At 38.1% G+C, this 11474-nt stretch overlaps 2 protein-coding genes across 3 annotated transcripts; both read left to right on the top strand.

Annotated features, from left to right (window-relative positions):
• The first annotated feature begins 2546 nt into the window (after positions 1–2546).
• hoxd10a (homeobox D10a) lies at positions 2547–4686 on the top strand. 2 transcript variants are annotated; one of them, XM_034110492.1, is made up of 3 exons: positions 2547–3274; positions 3564–3586; positions 4014–4686. In XM_034110492.1, the coding sequence occupies exons 1-3, from the start codon at positions 2547–2549 to the stop codon at positions 4286–4288; spliced, it is 1026 nt and encodes a 341-aa protein (XP_033966383.1). In that variant the 3' UTR covers positions 4289–4686. The 2 variants fall into 2 exon arrangements, with proteins under 2 accessions (XP_033966383.1, XP_033966382.1); XM_034110491.1 differs by lacking the exon at positions 3564–3586 and having other exon boundaries at positions 2547–3291.
• A 1663-nt stretch (positions 4687–6349) lies between these two features.
• On the top strand, positions 6350–7998 carry hoxd9a (homeobox D9a). Its single transcript, XM_034110318.1, has 2 exons — positions 6350–6944; positions 7456–7998. Exons 1-2 carry the CDS (start codon positions 6371–6373, stop codon positions 7698–7700), a joined length of 819 nt encoding a protein of 272 aa, XP_033966209.1. The 5' UTR covers positions 6350–6370; the 3' UTR covers positions 7701–7998.
• Positions 7999–11474: the final 3476 nt, after the last annotated feature.

Genomic DNA, 11474 nt, shown 5'->3' with positions numbered 1-11474 from the left:
TCATTAAGCGTTTAATTGGGTTGTCTTTATGTCCAACAGTGAAATTACGTTACCAACTGTGTAGGGTGTTTCATTTCGCTGCTCGGTGTAACCACATGAGGGCAGGCTTGCAGTTTAAACTGCAGATTGAAATGCAGATTTCAGACAAATGTCAAATGTACCTTGCATAAATAGCGGGTGAATAATCCGTTAAACACAGGTTCTGTTTACATTTTTATTTGAATAACAACTGCATCAAGTGGTTTGTATTTTTATTGTCTTCAACAGACTATATATAAACAAAAATGTAAAAGTCCAAAATCACCTAAATGTTTTCGTTTTAGATCAAACCATTAAACCCAACAAACTAGTTTTTCTTAAGAAACTAAAAACACAGGTAATCTTAATACACATGATTTATTTCAATAAAGTTTAGCTTCAGCAGCTCCCTTGTCTTCCAGGCGGCAACACATTTTCAAGTCACGTTCAAGTGTTTTAAAAGACTAACACAATCAATATATTACTAATCCTATAGTGTTTGTCATCAGAACCTTAAAAATACAGATTTCGACGTTTACCTGAAGGCCCCTGAAATATATCTCTACAGACTCCGGATTGTAGGGAATTATTGACGTGCTTTGAATTTATTTAAAAGTTGCAGCTTTGTCATTATATGATCGTTTATATGCCTCTAGTTTTTTGCATTTCAAATGTTAAGAGAAACAGTTTATCAAAAAACAGACAGAAGTTTTGTCTGAATCTGCAACAATATCACTTTCCCTTTGTTGAGCACCCTAAGGCCCATGTTTGTTAATATGCCCTTGTGTTTGTAAAATAAGCAAATCTCCTTGTATTTGCTTTAAAAACAGCATTATTATTATTATTATTATTATTATTATTAGCCTACTATATGACACAACGTCAAATTAGTTTTTCCAGTTTTACGGTACTTGTGTACATTGTGTGTATTAATTGTTGATTATACCTGAAGAATATACTCCCCTATTGAAGTTTATTTTTATTTCAATGCGTTTCATGATATGCAAAATAGCTCAATATTATCTGTGATCAATTTTCATTGTTAGAACAGAAATGGTGTCTGTGTTGTCAGATGTCTCAGTGAAATGTTATTTCTTCTTCCTGTAAAATAACCAACGTGGTATTACAAAAAAATGTATTTTTTACCCATACTCTGTGATTAAATTTGGGTTAACGAGCCATTTTTGTTTGTCAATCCTGTGATTTCGAGATGAGTTGCATATATGCTATTTTAAAACAATAGAGCCTTGAAGACGGATATAAATAGCCTTTCAAAACAAGTTGTAGGATTAGAAACTTGTTGCATAAATAACAAAGATATAATTATTTCATATTTACTATGTTTTATACAGACCTATAGGATCGTTGCAATAATTGCGGCCTGACTTCAGATTCTCGGTCGGTGGATATTTTCGAGTACCAAGTGGTTTTATGTTTTCCTTTAGTTTACCAGACACTATGTTTGTCTTGCACACATTTGCCTTCCTTTAAGACACACACAATGGACCCCTGAGCAAAATAATCCCCAGACTGTGCACCACCAGGTTTTATTTTCAACATCGGAAATACCTGCAAAAAAAAATGCAAACACAGACATTTTGCTAAATATCTGTGTAAACAACAAAGGACAGTTTTCTATTCGTTTTAAGGGGAATTTAGGAAAGGTACCGCATTGCAAAGATATGATGATGCAAAAAGAGCTATTTTAGTTAATTAATTCTAAAAAGGGAATGGCATATCCATTGTACCTTAATTTCTGCTGATTTGCTGCAAGAAATGCAATGGTCTCTGTCATTAAACCGAATAGTTATGTGCTGTTAATCAGATAAATTAATCAGGAAAGTGAATGTGTGAACAACCCCAAAGCCTGAAAGAATGAAGGAATGACAGAGCAAACAGTGTTATTATCAAATTGCAATCTTTATTTTTGTATCTATTATTATTATAATTCAGACAGTAAAACATGTGTTTTTCATACACGGTTAATGTGGACTGTGTTGTTGGTGTGTATGGTTTGAATAAAGAAGGCATTCAATTAGAAATGGTTATATATATATTTTTTTAAACCCTCTTCTATGCGACATATAGGCAGCATTTTACACGTAGGCCTATATGCATTCATTTCCCTCTGGCTCTAACACAAATAAGCATATATCCTTTTCAAGTATTTATCTCATTGAAAACATTTCATAGATTGCACACGAAACATTTACATGAAAGTGGACTATTTTCTGATCGCAAATTGCATTTTTAAAAGATGTGATTGTTTCAGTTTTGGTTGAACTGCCACTGTTAAGTCTGCAAACCAATTTCAAGTCCGTGTAGTAGGGGTCGCTGTTGACCATGTCTGATCTGCAGCAGAGCGTGTGTGCAGGGAGAGGAGGCTGCGTCTCAAGGCCATTTTCAAATCTCATTGGTGGGCTTGTCATGTGGTCGGGAGGCATCTTGACTTACACGGAGATTGTTTTTCCTAGATATGTCATCTTACAAAGGACATCTCTCTCCTCTTAAGAACTTAACCCCCCAAAATGTCCTTTCCCAGTAGCTCTCCTGCGGCAAACACCTTTCTAGTGGACTCTTTATTAGGTGCTTGCAGGTCGGACAGCTTTTACTCCAGCAGCAACATGTACATGCCGTCTGGCTCAGAAATGGGAACTTACGGAATGCAAACCTGTGGACTCCTACCGTCTTTCGGCAAAAGAGGGGAAGTCAACCACCAAAATATGGGCATGAATGTCCACTCGTACATACCTCAAATAGATAACTGGACTGATCCGAACAGACCCTGCAGATTAGAGCCGTCCACTCAGATGTCAAACTGCACATTTTCACAGAGCATAAAGGAAGAGAGTAACTGCTGCATGTACTCGGAAAAGAGAGTGCAAAAAGTCAGCTCGACAGAGGTCCCTGCATATTCCAACGTTATTTCCCAGTCTTGTCCTGTCGATGGTCCCGAGATCCCGGTGCCGGGTTATTTCAGACTGAGCCAAACTTATGCGAATGGGAAACATCCGGAAAACTACTGCCATGAGCCGCCGAGTCCAAACCCAACACTGGTGCAGCTCAGCCGGGTTACCCCGAAACCGCAGTCCTCCTCGGCGCCTTCAAATTGTGCAGAGGAAAAAAACAAAAGTGAGGGTGTACCGCAAAACCCCGATACCTCAAGGACCCCGGTCCCCGCAGACAGCCCGGGTCCAAGGTCCAGCTCCGGGGAGAAAAACTGCTCCATGGAAGCCCCAGTGTCCAGCCCTGAGCTGCTAAAAGAAGGGAAAGGTGGGTTGGCTACAGTAAAGCTTTTATCTTGTGGCGCTACAGTGAAGTCTTCAGCATCATAAAACCAAGTATAAAACACAAACAACCCTAAAGTCGTAATGTTTAATGAGAGTCTTTCTCAGGTTGCAGTAATGGGCAACAGAGAATGGTTTTACCATGCAGCATGCAGACTGTGTGTCAGTCTTTCCTCCTATTGAAATTATAATGTGCACTTCAAAAAACGTTTTCCCATTGTGTTGCTTTATGTTCTGCATGTTGCACTGATTTAAAAGCAAAAAAAAAGAATCTAAGAATAGTTTAAATGTTTGCATTATTGCAAAATGTCTTTACTCTTGGAAACTATAAAATTGGTGCATTTGCATCTGTGTAATTCTAGATAGATGAGTCTGTGACTTTAGTTAGAAAATAACCATAACACTGTTAGAAATTATCTTTAAAATTGATGATTGTAACAATGTTATCAAGTGTTAATGCATATGAAGCATTGATGTAATTAAACAGATGTTCTGCACATGTTTAAAGCTTTATAAAGATGAGGTCAGTGTGGTTTGATCACAATCAAAAGTGATAATTTAATTTCCATTTCAATTGGAAAGAAATTTGATTTGATTCTCTTTTTCTGGGAAAACATGTATTGTGTGATATTTCCTAGAGGTAAAATCAAAATTAGCAGGTGAGACTTTGTTCAAAATAAACCACTAACTGGTTTTTAATCTCTACAGATTGCAAGAGTGCCCCTCCAACAAGCAACTGGTTAACTGCAAAAAGTGGAAGAAAGAAAAGATGTCCCTACACAAAGCACCAGACCTTGGAGTTGGAGAAGGAGTTTCTCTTCAACATGTATCTGACCCGAGAGCGCCGCCTAGAGATCAGCAGAGGCGTCAACCTGACCGACAGGCAGGTCAAGATCTGGTTTCAGAACCGCAGGATGAAGCTGAAGAAAATGAACAGAGAAAACCGCATCCGTGAACTGACCTCAAATCTCACCTTTTCGTGAGCCTGCATGTAACTGTGGTTAGCTGTGTTTCATGTTCTCTCATATTCAGTTTGATGCTTTAGTTGCATTGGACGTTTATCCTCAATTTCAACGAAACTGTGAATATAGGCCCTTAGCCAATTTGAGTACTTTCTGTGGTGTCGTGTATTTGCTTTATTTTATCACAGGGTTACACTTCTAAGTCTTAAATTATTGAAGTAGATTTCTTCTTTGTAGCCAGTAGACCTGGACATTTAATGTATCGCGATGACGAGCTGTTTGTAAAATATGTCCTCCTTTCCAGTCATGAAAGCACATTTTATTGTCTTGTATAGTGCAACATTTGTTTTGCAGTAAGTGCAAGCCATTTGCTCAACAGTGAAATGTTTCTATGGCGGAATACAATGTTAATCTGTGAAATTGTTGCATGTTTGTGGCATGGTATCTTGCAATAAATTGTCAAATAATCTTGTTTTGTTTTTGTTTGTGCTATACCAAAGTATCTCATCTGACATCATTGTATTAGTGACTGCTCTGCCACCGCCGGAATCTGCGGTATTTGCATTGACGCAGACATTAGTTTGCTGAAAACGGTTATGAAGAGGAGGAAAATAAAATAGATTTTCACTTAGTAGCACGAAAAGAAATGGTGTTCCAAAATGTTCCTAATGCGCAGTATACTTCTGTGCGTAAATGCTGTCTATATGTGTACAATTAAACTCTAATTTCACTCAATTGTATAGCCTACATCTTGAGCGTGGAGCGTATTGAAATGCTAGTAACTAAACATTGTTTGGTTTTTAAACTAAACAAGGTTTAGTTAGTGGGCTAGCATTTCAATGCATGTGTTTTGTACAGGATTTAGCAAATTCTTATCAATTATATTTAATCTCCTTAAAGAGAAAATGTAAGACTGATCTTTGTTAAATCAAACGTATTAAAAATAAATAAAAAACATATCGAAATGTCTCGGCCTTTGCGTACGAAGAATGCAGCAACATATAGTCGGAGGCTATGATATAAATTGTGTTTTAATTTCCAGCAGGCCTGTTTGTTGCTAAACTAACAGATATGAAACTATCAGGCGGACTAAGTTATGTTCAAGCACAAATTCACAGGCAAGCCTCAGCATTTCCTTCCATCCGAGCGACACAGGCCTCCGTAGCCACGTAGCTATTATTCTCATGGTGAGGAATAACTTTATATGTTCAGATGATCTGAGATGAAACGGTCACTCTGAATTGCAGTCTGCAGATTTGTCCTATACTTGGCTATTAATGTGCGTATTTTTCTGGACTGAAGGTAAACTTAGAATGTTTCAAAATGTGTATTTCTGCTCAAAAATAACTATATGTATATTAGAGTTGAATTACACCTTCCATATAGCAACATACAGATGGACTAAGCTTCTCCTAGTCTTTTCTTTTTTTATTGACGGCATGTATAATCACACGCACCTCATAAAACATTTATTGATGCATTAAGACATTATTGCCCTCCTTTGAATGAATACAACTTTTCACAACTAGCGTTTCCGGCTTAGCTTTTAAAAATTAAAACTACCCTGAAAATAGGTTTTCTAGCCTATTATTAACAAAGGATTCACTGCATTGTGAGCGGAAATGGCGACTGTTATTGTACAGCATGTTATTACATCTATTTTACGAGGACTCCGTAAGTCTATAAAGAATTTTACTAGCATTGAGGGTATCAGGACGATATTGGAAGAGTTTCCTATAACATTAAGACACGGGGTGTTTGACTGTGGGGGGGGATGTGTCTTATTCATTTTTCTGACCTGCTTGCATTGTTGCACCACCCGAAAATGAAAACATTTGAAAACATAATAATTTGAATTCATTTGAGTGATTTCACTCTCCCTCCAGTCACATATGATGGGGCCTTTTTATCATTTGTGATATGAAAAGCTAAATTAAACCTGACGAGAGAAAAAAAGAGAGCAAGGGCAGGATTGATTTACTCGCTGTATTGGTAAATATGACCACGTGATCCATGTAACCAATCCCTGTAGATGCAGGCCAGCAAAAAATACTATGATTGTTCATAGAGGGAAGCTTCCCGTAACAGTGCAACCCTTATTATATGAGTAGGAAGAGATCAAAAATGTCTTCCAGTGGCACTCTCAGTAACTGCTATGTGGACGCTATCATGGGGCAGGAACCGGAGGATGTGTACGGTGCTCGTTTTCTTCAAGCTCCGCACACGGTGACCCCGAGGCCGCCAGGTGCCGGGGACAACGCAGACTTCTCCTCATGCAATTTTGCGCCAAAGTCCGCCGTTTTTTCGTCGTCTTGGTCCTCGGTTCACCCGCAGGGGATTTATCATCCGTACGTACACCATCACCACCACCACCAGTCCCATCTGCCCGCTTCGGACGGTAGATATGTCGGCGTCCGCTCCTGGATGGACCCCATCTCCAACCACGTTTCGTTCAGCGGATTTCACCCCAGCAGTCGACCGTACGGGACAAAGCCGGAGGTCTTGACACCGAAAGCTACGGAGAGCGACTCTTTAGAGGCAGAGGCTCGGCCGGTCGGCGGGGATTTCGCGTGTGGAGTATCGGAGTGTCCAGAAAAAGCGACCAAAGAGCAAAGTGGAAGTGAGCTTTCGAGCCACAGCGAGCCCAAAGAAGAGAAACAACAGCAACTTGACCAAAGTAAGTAAACCAAAAATCTAATCCTGATTTACAACCCTAAGAACTGTATGAGCTGGGTGTGTAAAACTGGAGGTTTTACTAACCTATAAAAGTGTCTCGTACTATACCTCGGCTCCGAAAGGGAGAAAACCCGCCCTGCTCGGGTTATTGCAGTGGATCCTAAAGTTTGTCATGTCATAGGACGCCCTAAACAGCAACATTGCTCCTTTATTTTAGATTGTTCATGAGCTATAGACGATAGGGATATATAAGTATAAATATATGTTGTTTTCTCTATTATGTTATTTTGGTATTCTGGTAAAAACAAGAAAACATGTAATGGGAATACTCATCTTTACGCATTATCTATCACATTCAACGGTTTCTCATTTTGCTTTTGATTTCCTGCAAACACACCAGTGAGCTTATGGGTCCCATAATCATAATTTAAGGACAATTTAATACACTTTTAAATAAATAAAAACATTCTCATAACATGTGTCCTTATACTTCATTTATATCTGTTTTTCAGGCAACCCTTCAGTAAACTGGATTCACGCACGCTCCACGAGAAAGAAGCGATGCCCGTATACAAAATATCAGACTTTAGAGCTGGAGAAAGAGTTCCTGTTCAATATGTATTTGACAAGAGACCGACGCTTTGAAGTGGCCCGCATTCTGACTTTAACCGAGAGACAAGTGAAGATCTGGTTCCAGAACAGGAGGATGAAAATGAAGAAGATGAACAGAGAGAGGAACGGCAAGGATCTGCTCTAAAATCACAGCCATTTGACACATTTGTACCAAGGAAGCCATCTGAACAATTATATTCATTTTGGTTAGGATCCCCGGTAGCCATTTCATTTTTAGATCCTCTAGGTGTAGTGTAATATTTCGTGTTCGTGTCATAACGTGTTGGCCAAATATACAAAACAATCACATGTGCAGGAGAGTTTTGGTGAGATTCAGAGTACCCTTCATATACTGTTTCTTGTGATATTTTCTGTTTTACACACAACCGCAAGCAGTTTGTCAGATTTAGGAAACTATGTGTAGCCTATTGCTTTTGTTAAGAATTTGGAGTTGTATATAAAACATTTTCACAGTTGAACTCCTTTGACTGCTGTTTGTGGTCTGTACACACACACAAACCCACACACACACACACACACACACACACACACACACACACACACACACACACACACACACACACACACACACACACACACACACACACACACACACACACACACACACACACACACACACACACACACACACACACACACACACACACACACACACGGATATATCTCATCAGTAAAACGTGCATTGATACATTTTCACAAGGGCTTTTGTTTTTAAATTGTGGCCCATAAATTATGTGAGAAAGAAAATATAGACGTGCGTTTTTTATTTTACACAAATCAATTAGTCATTTTACTCTTCAACGTCAATGCGTGGAATACCTGTTTTCCTTAAATGCATTTTACATATTTTTCAGCACGATTTTACCATCGGCTTATTATAGATTGGAAATTAAAGGTCAAACATATCCGCTGAAGCCTTGCTTTCAGTAAGACTATGCAGCATGAATTACAGCTGCATTATTTGAGCATGAAACACACAACTTAACGAAATAGTTAGTTTGACAGATTTGACAATTTTCTTATTTGCAGCTAACAAATCTGCAAATATACGTAGGCTACTCTTATATCCCATTAAAATCTGTCTATAGGCTACTTTGTTGGATTTCACTTCATTTTACACACAGTGGAATTGAAACTTAAAAGAACAAAAGTGTTTACGATTGGGAGAGGTGTTGCGGCGGATTTCCAATTTATTGTCCAACTTGTACGAATAATTACTTTAAAGCAGGAAGAAACGTGGTCCAATAAAGCTATAGAAATGGCTAGACGTCTGGCCTAAATGACTTTATGGTCCTGGCCAGTAATTACATTCTCCTTTGAAATCCTCTTTCTCTCCGGCGTTTGCGTCTGTTGCTGACCAACAGAATGTAGACACTTTTCCACGGGGTGTCTGGTCGATGAATTGTTTTAGAGGAAATCACCCCCACCGTAATGGTCACGTTTATTCACCAACTGCACTTCCCACCGATGGGGGGAAAAAACCTTCACATTGACTGATGTCAGACGGAGTTAAGCCTTATTGTGGGTTTATTGTATTATTGAAATGTAAAACCAGAGATCTGTCCTTATTTTAACTCACACTGTCTGCACTAAAGGAAACTGAAACGATATCATAATGTTGGATAATTACTTAATTTGTATTAATAAATTAATGATACAATTTGGATCTGCAATAGTCAAACCAATGCAAGAACTCTGCATTTGGAAGGACTACAATTCGTTTACCTCTGCAGAGCATTAGGCTACATTGGGAAAGTAATGTGGTCGCTAGAGGGCGATATTGGTCTTTTAGTCTCAGATACAGGAACTCATTCAATGCTGGAACATGCAGGCAACACATGGGCCACACCATGCAACATGCATTATTAATTATATAAAATATTTGAAAGGAGACACATACTATATGGCTTTATCTCTGAGTATTCTTTATAAAATTGGAGAACTTTAGTTTGTGAACATCTAAACTCTAAAGGGTAATACCTAGTGAGCAGTTTTACAATAACAACACAATTTACCTTAAATTGTCTATTACCTTAATCTTGTCTTAAATACAAATCTGTTATTAGATAAGAAACTAGAACAGCACGTATATTCAAATGTGTAAAACTGTTAATCCATGTCGAATAGTTTATTGCAGTTATGTTGTTATAATTTTCAGACCCCAGCCATAGTTTACATTTGCACAAAGGAACAGCCGATTTTAATTGATACATGAAGCAGACTCAATACATTCTCGTATTTAGAAGAAAATAACAGGAATAATTGGCTTTATAAATGCAAAGGCCATATACACTCCCCTATCAGTAGGTCTATTTTAAATTGCGATGAAACAAATAAGTATTTTGTTGTTCATGTGAGGGAGGATAATGCAAATATGAATGATGGACTCATATTTTATGAATAGTCTCTATACTAAACACAGCAGTGCTGACTATTGCTGCTGTGTTTCATTCAGTCTGCAGTGTGGATGTGCAGCTCTGTGTCCTGCGGAGCGAAAGTGAACATTACTTCAGTCTTCGCCATACAATGTGATGATTGTCATGAGGTTTCCAGTTGTTCGAATAATCAAACACTGACAGCTTTTAGAGAGCAACAGGATGGATAGAAAATATGGCAGCAATTACAGGAAATCTTGAATTGATTTTTTGTGACAATTGGAGTGTCACGGCTGAAAACTTGAACCCCGAATAACGATGTTCATCTCCTCGATCTAAAAAAGTGACTTCATGATTACAAGCTGTTTATGCACATCATTACTTTATTCAAATTCTGTGATGGGGGGATTTCTGTCAATATTCACTGTACAGACAGTCACGTGTCACATCATCTCATGGAGAGTCACGTGTCACTTCCTCTCCAGGTTCACTATTGTCATTAGCTACAGTCATGTCACACCGCGTGCTGTGGTCCATATTCACACTGTCCAGTGTCATTTCCGTGGAACCTGTTTGAAAATAAGAGCTGTGAAAATTGAGCTGTCTGTGACTGATTGGGAACACACTCGGGCTAATATCCGGGCTCTTTCTGAACACAGAAAAATAGTCTGTATGACTCTGAAAGCCACATACATCCAAGGAAATACATACGTACATATGTACATACATACGAGAAAAAGTTAACCAGGCTAAATCCATGCCCAACACTGCATTGAACATCTATGTACAATGTAATATCATCAAAAATATATATATACTTAAAGCATCAAAAGTAAAAAATAAATAAATATTCAAAATGCCAAAAATGCTTTTTATTTTATATTTTATTGTTTTGGCTATTATTGCAACTGGTGCATCTATGTGGAAGGTAACTTCCTTTTTAGTTTATTTTTTCAAAACAAAATGAACTTTTAAAACCAGATGATAATCCATCCTATTTTATTGGCGAAATAGTCCTCAAAGTATAACTGATGAATGTGATTAAATATGCAGCACAATATTTCTCTCTGAAGCACAATTAAATAAAGTGAAAGTATACAAGTGCCTATAACATGTGTATCTAGACTATATTATGTTAGCACAGTACTTAAGTTAATGCACTTGGATATATTCCACTATTTTATTAAACGCAAACTCCACTAACTGTAATGCATTTGAAGAATTTGACAAGCAGTTGTTCTAACTATAGAGTGAATTGAGACGTATCACGTTCTAAACAACCGCTCGTTCTGCACTGTGTTTCTATGCAGAGTGGAACACAGTATGGAACACCAATGCAACAATGTTGCATTCGTGTGGAATGCTTGGGTGTGGATGATGGATCTGCCGCTATTTAATAACGAAGGGAGAATCTGCCATTAACACTGATACATCAGCAGTGCTCTGCTTAGCAATAATAACACAAGTGTTGCCAGTTGTGTTATCTTTAGGTTACTTAGATACTACTGTTCCAAGTTGTAAAT

This window comes from Pseudochaenichthys georgianus, chromosome 21 (genome assembly GCF_902827115.2).
Source record: "Pseudochaenichthys georgianus chromosome 21, fPseGeo1.2, whole genome shotgun sequence".
In the NCBI taxonomy this organism is placed as follows: domain Eukaryota; kingdom Metazoa; phylum Chordata; class Actinopteri; order Perciformes; family Channichthyidae; genus Pseudochaenichthys; species Pseudochaenichthys georgianus.
The sequence above is the reverse complement of the archived record's forward strand: the minus strand, read 5'-3'. Positions and strand labels throughout refer to the sequence as shown.